The sequence below is a fragment of the Pagrus pagrus genome, assembly GCF_965226575.1.
Source record: "Pagrus pagrus genome assembly, chromosome: 14".
NCBI lineage: Eukaryota > Metazoa > Chordata > Actinopteri > Spariformes > Sparidae > Pagrus > Pagrus pagrus.
The window spans coordinates 4,407,967-4,414,492 of record NC_140198.1 but is presented as its reverse complement, the minus strand read 5'-3'; the positions used below and the strand labels follow the sequence as shown (position 1 = coordinate 4,414,492).

At 39.7% G+C, this 6,526-nt stretch overlaps 1 protein-coding gene across 6 annotated transcripts in view; it reads right to left on the bottom strand.

The window, feature by feature from the left end:
• Window positions 1-2,734: 2,734 nt before the first annotated feature.
• The window catches only part of larp1 (La ribonucleoprotein 1, translational regulator), a 52,208-nt gene continuing 48,416 nt past the window's right edge, over window positions 2,735-6,526 (bottom strand). For all 6 annotated transcript variants that reach the window (XM_084374331.1, XM_084374332.1, XM_084374333.1 and 3 more), the window contains one exon: window positions 2,735-6,415. In XM_084374331.1, the coding sequence (XP_084230457.1) occupies window positions 6,197-6,415 (219 nt within the window). In that variant the 3' untranslated portion in view covers window positions 2,735-6,196. The remainder of the gene's footprint in view (window positions 6,416-6,526) is intronic.

The following is a 6,526-nucleotide window of genomic DNA, read 5'->3' as shown; positions in this document are numbered from 1 at the left end:
AAGTGTCGCACCATCGAGTTTTATACTTTTTGTTTGTTTTCTGATTCACCAGAGTTAAAAATGTGTCAGCCTGACTGTACGTGAACAAAAGGACCACAAACAACTTTCTTCATTTATTATAAACATTTTTCTTTCCATGGTGTTTTAAACACGAGGCTGATCATTCCTCAGCGTCAGCTTTCATAAGTTACATCATTTCAGTTTTCCCTCAAACGGTTAGCCTAAAATAGCTTCCAGTGTCCAGAACATGACATAATCACATTGAGTTGATTTCACTATCAGAATATCAATGAAATATAATGAAGCAATATATAAACACATTTTGCTTGTTGAAATGGATCCTGTGTATAAATACACAGTACACAGTATGAATACAGACTGCAGGTTGTTCTTCATGCACATCTGTTTATTAAACAGGTAACAAACAGAAAATCACAGCCACAGTTTGAACTTTAAGGTTTAAGAAGTTCAATGTGTTTAACATAAGTTTTGTTTGCATGAGAATCAATAATCAGGACATCAGCAGGAGCATCACATCCCAATGACACGTCCAATGAGATGAAACTGTCTGAATGAAACGGGAACTGAACTCAAACCACAAAACCAGACAGCGAAGCAGCTGCAGATCCAGCTGTTAGAGTTTCTTCAGAGATCAGCCTTTGAAGAGACGACAAACAGTTTTGTTGGATGATCACTTTATTTTTTCAAAGATATTTATAAAGGTATAAAAAAAGGTCTGAACTAAATTCACTATAACTTGAATCATGTAAATGTCTGAACTGAACACTTTAAACTACAGACACACGTTTGATTTTAGCACTTGAGTGACGCACAGTCACAGGTTTATCCATGGACACCACAGAAAACCTGTGTATTGGGGCGGTCGGGTCATAAAAACTAAACATTGTGATTAATATCAGATGAGCTGCTGGTGAGTGAAATAAAACATCTCATCACCTGCACTATAAGAAATGATACAAGTGAGTCTCTCAGTTAACAGAGCTGTGCGCAATTACACACATCAATTTAACTTGCTAGCTGCAGTCGTCATCAGAAATGGACGTCTGCTGCACAGAAGAGGACGTCTCATTTGTCTTACAACACATTTCCTCGTCTCCTCTCTCCTCCCGTGGAAATGTGGAAACAATTTAGGTGAATTGAGAAGTACCTTATGTGTTTGTTTTTATTTTTCAGGAGAATTTTTGTCTCTTTTTTTGCATGTGTGAAGAAATTTTGGCAGGAAAAATAAAACATTATAATGCTCATTTTGACCACAGGAGGCTGAAGTGCACCACTATCCTCTCTCCTAAATGCGACTAAAAGCCTAAAAAATACAATAAAAACAAACAATTCTCCTGGAATTTTTTTTTTCATCTTTAATTTTTTTTTTCTCATCTGTAAAAACGTGACTTTTTCAGAGGAAAAACAAGTTTTTCATTTGTGAAACTGAGTGAATTTTTTTTTTCTTCAGAGAAATGTTTCTTTTTTATGCATGTGTGAAACTGAGTTTTAAAATGTTTTCTTCCTGGTGAGTTTTTAAAAAATTGGCTTACATTTTTCTTTTCTCCTGACAAAACTTTTTCTAAAATTTAATGTGTGAACCGGGGAGAAAAAACAAAATACATTTAAGGAGATATATATATTTTTTTTGCAAGTTTGAAAAACGGTGAATGTGCTGTAATATTCGTTTTAACCACACGAGGCTGATGCACCGCTGTCGTCTGCTCTAAATTGAACTAAAACTATTCATGTTTTCTTCCAGGTGAGTTTAAAAAAAAAAAACTTGATAAAATGATTTTTTTCTTCCAGCCAAAACTTTTTTTTCACCCAGTTTCAAACATGCAAGAAATGAAGAACTAAAAAAATTTTAAAAAAAATTCTCCAGCAAAAACTTTTTTCACTTGTAGAGGCAAAAAAAAAAAAAAAAAATCTGGAAAACATTTTTTCACCCCGATTTTTTTTCCATCTGAAAATGTAAATTTTGGAGAAAACAACTTTTTAATTTGTGAAACTGAGTGAAAGTAAAAAAAACCCTTTCAAATTATTTCTTTCTTCCTGCCAAAGCTTTTTTTCAGAGAAATGTTTCTTTTTTTTTGCATGTGTGAAACCGAGTTTTGCTTTTTTCCAATTTTTTTCTAAAAAAAATTGCCTTACAAAAAAACTTATGCTCCCGCCAAAGCTTTTTATTCACACATGTAAAAAAGAAATTCCCCAACATAAATTGTTACTAGTTGGCAGTTTCTGAATTTGACAGGCTTCAAGCAGATTTTTATGAATCTTTTTTGTAACTTACACACCTGTGATCGCTCAATCACAAATCAGGTCAACTTGAAGGCACCTGTCTCGTGATTTCCTGGTATAATGGCGGCACAAATCAGGGTTCAGTCAGAAGTAGCCATGGATGAAAAGAGGAAATCAAACCTTTCAGAAGACGAGATCACGGTGGTGATAAAGGAGATTGAAGGCAGGGAACATGTTTTATTCAGTGGACTAAGTAGAGGGTTAAAAAACAGACAAACACAGAGTGTCGCTGCTGCACATAGTTCAAAAACTCCCTACAACACCTTCACCAGCAGGAAAATCACTTCAGGCTGAATCGTGCTTACAGATAAGTTCATTTCTATGTCAAAGTCAGGTCATACTGAAGATTAAAACTGATCTGAAGTCTGTTTTCCTTTCAAACTTCATTCTCTCTCACACACACACGATGGAAATAATCAGCCAGAAGACGTCGTTTGAGGTTTTTTTGTCCGTTTTGTGTTTTTTTTTCTTTATTAAGGAAAAGCATAATTACTACAAATTACAAATAACACTAATAGCGAATCACATCAGCCTACAAAGCAGATATTATGAATATTAAATGTTATCATACAAGATCTCATTCAAGTATTTTACATTTTTCCATTTTATATATTTTTTTGTTCCTTTTTTCCTTATTTTCATCTTTTTTTCCTCATGACAAGCCTAGGATATTGTAATGTAATGAACTATTTTAATGGTTCATACAGTTATATCTTATTCATATGGCTTTATGGAATTTTGTCCTTTTTTTTTTTTTTAAATTCAGTCTCCAGACATCATAACCAGCCATAATCCTCTGAGCGACATCACAAACCCCAGCTGGGATCTTTTCTCTTTCCTTCTTTCCCGCTCCTTCCTCCATTTCCACGTCCATCAGTCATCTCTCCAGTGTCCGGCCACAGCTGGCCCAGTCCGTGTAAAACTGACGAGCGGAGGCCGCGGCGCCCCCTACAGTTTGTTTGGACAGCTAGCAGCAGTTCCATGCTGATAGACGAAAGGCTGAAAACTCCCAAAAAACACCTGAAATCCACCCAAATGTCCGGTGACAGGTGATGATCACATTAGAGGGGAGGGATCAATGTGACTGTCCCCCAGGTAGAAGGCCCCCTAGTGGCAGTCTGTCATGTCTGCAGCCACACACACACCAGCTCTCCCCGATCAAAGGCTTCGCTGGTTTTTGGGAAATGCGAGAGTTTTTTTTTTTTTTCTTCTTGTCTGAATACTTTGTAGCTCTTATTTTTCTTGTCTTTAAACCTCCAGTAAACACTTTGATGCATCAACTGTGAAGCCTCTGATCCAAATCTCCCTGAAGATAAACCAACAAAACAGGAAATAAAATAAAATAAAACAAAATAAAATAAAATAAAAAAACAAGTACAGCTTTGCTTTGCATTTTCATGTTTCCAAAAAAAGTGTGGATTTTTAGAGGAAGAAAACTGAAAGAGCAGAAACACTGACGGGACAAATGTGAAATCCACCTCCTCAGGACCGAGACGGGAACAAAAAAAATACAGACGTAACAGTTTCGAAGAGAATTTGTCAGGCTTCTTCCGAACTTATTTCTCTTTGATTCCTCGGGATCAAAAACTTTGCAACAAACACTGCGGTATGATAACGGAAAGTGGGTCATTTCATTCAAAACATCTGGAGATCCACACGTGTATTAAGACTTTTTTCCAGAATTTTTAGGAACTTCTTGTTCAATCTGAACCCAAAAATCAAATCATTTCTCTGCATTTTTTTTTGCAGGCGGTGTTTTTAAATCGAGGAAGGCTGAAGATTTAACAATCAATCAGAGTCACTGTTAACAAAAGCTGCTTTGTCACCTCGGCAAAAAAAAAAAACATCTTCATAAAAGAGAAAAAAGAGCAAATTAACTGTGATTTCAACATGAAATCCGAGCTTAACAGATTTAGTCTTCGCACTGAATACCTGATGCCAACTTTCCCTTTTGTGTTGTGAATCCTGTCCCCGTTCTCTGTAAATCCACAGATGTTTTTTTTTTTTTTTTTAAACAGCCTGACACAAACCTCCATCATAACAACGACGACGACGCTAGAAACACTGCAAAAAAATTAAAAAGCATTAAAAGATAATCATGAGAACATTAAAAAGAAAAAAAAAAAAAAAAAAAGTTAAAGAGTACATACACGTGTAAGGCAAATATATCATCTGTTCTATAAACAAAACAAGAAGCAGGGAGCTGTAATCACTTCTCTTCATCTGTCAAATTCACATTTACATTAGTGGAGGAAGAAAGAGTCACTGTTTGATATCGTCAGTACTCGACACCGTTGTCTGTAGGAAGTGTGACGACTGAATATAACTTCTCCACTGACGAGGCGAAGACTTCGAGCTTTGAGTGTGTTTTCGTTGTGTTTTTTTCAGCTTGTTCACGCCGCTACATCTGTACCTGTGTCAGTGTCCATGCCTGTGACTGATGTGTGTGTGTGTGTCTGTGTGTGTGTGTGTGTGAAAGGGGAAGAGGTGGCGAGCGCCCGAGGCCGAGTGGACTTCAGTGTTAGCGGTGAAGTCCCAAAAATGTCTGAGCCTCGTCTCCACCCAGAGCACCTGCGACAGAGCACGACGGCCCTCCTCGTAACCATCGCTTCTTCTTCAAGTAATCCAGATTTGATGATTCCAGTCCTGATCGTCGCTATCGTCAACTGATGGATGGATGTCGAAACGGATGGATGAACGGATGGATGCGGCGCGAGGGAGGGGGAGAGAAAGTCAGGAAGCACCCAGAGGGTAGATCATCTCCCTTCCCAGCTCTCCACCCCGCTGAAGTGTTTATATCTTTATTTTTTTATTTTGGAGGAGGAGGAAGAGGAGGAGGAGGAGGAGGAGGAGGAGAACCTTCCACCAGGTTGACGTGTTTCAGCACAAAAAGCCACGACTTGCAAACACAGGGAAGAATTACAGGACTTGTAACAGACCGAGTGACACTTGGAAGACAGTTCAGAAAGGGTGACGGAGGGGAGTGAAGGAGGGGGAGAACAGTTTGGCAGACAGAGCGCCACCTCGTGGCCTCTGCTGGAAGCGGTGACCGGATATATGGGTGAATTCAATGCTGTACAATCGACAATAAGGTGGCGGGCACAAGTTAGAAGCAGTAAAACCATTAAAATAAGGCAACTTTCAATGATCGTGTCCACACTGAGGGATTCATACAAGTCTTTTTTTTCCTCTATTTTTATCATTTGGTTCTTTGATATTTTCCCCCTCGATGTCCAGCCGTGAAGTAAATCAAATATTTTGACTGAGAGCACTGGGGGCTCTGCGGATGGAAGTGTCAGTCGCTCGGTTCAAACCACTTTGGTCCGGTTGGATGTCGGGAGCAGCACGGCCTCCTCTTTCAGATGCTCAGTGTTGTTCAAACTATTTCCAAGTCTGCAATCGCACCACATGCCGAAGAAATAATAATCATAAATCTGAGATCTGGGCGAGGAATCAAATATCTTCCAGCCAGCAGGACAGTGACGATCAAAGAGGGGTCCCAGTGACAGAGAGGGGGGTCGACGTGAAGTGTAAAAAAAAAAAAAAAAACATTTCCAGGGTAGTAAATCATCACTAATCCGTCCACCGTGTGGACTGGAAATGATTTGAAAAAGAAAAAAAAAAGTGTTTGACACCTCATCAGTTTCTTGCCTCATTAAGACAAAAAAAAATATATATAATTTTTTTCTCAAATACTTAAAATTAATTGATACGCCGTACTAATTGTCTTCTTTACTTCTCAATCGAAATTTGTCGTTGGGGGGAAAAAAAAAAAATATTCTCATGCTTGAATGACGAGCTGGACGCCCCCCTCCCCCCTCCTGTGGTGCAGAGAGAACCAGCGACTTGCAGACGTGGTTGAGTTGATCCGTGTTGGCCGACGCGTTTGGTGGAGTTATTTCAGTGTCTTGGCATCCGGTGCGGGGTCAGCGGCGGGGGCTCTCTGGTTGGTGGGTTTGGCATCATCCTTGGCTGCGAGGCCCTGGGCGGCGGGGGCGGGGCTGGGGCCGGAGCTCGCCTGGCTGTGGGGCCGACTGGAGGGCAGAGAGGGGTGCCGGCGGCGACCGTCCCCGCTGGATGAGTGTCTTCTGCGGCCTCCTTCCTCCATAGGTGGCTGGAAACAAAGACAACCAGGGTGGAGGTTAAGACGGAGGCCCGTTTGTTATTAAAGCACAACTTTTAAGAAACAAAAATACAATCTTGACACTTTTGTTCTTGAACCTGT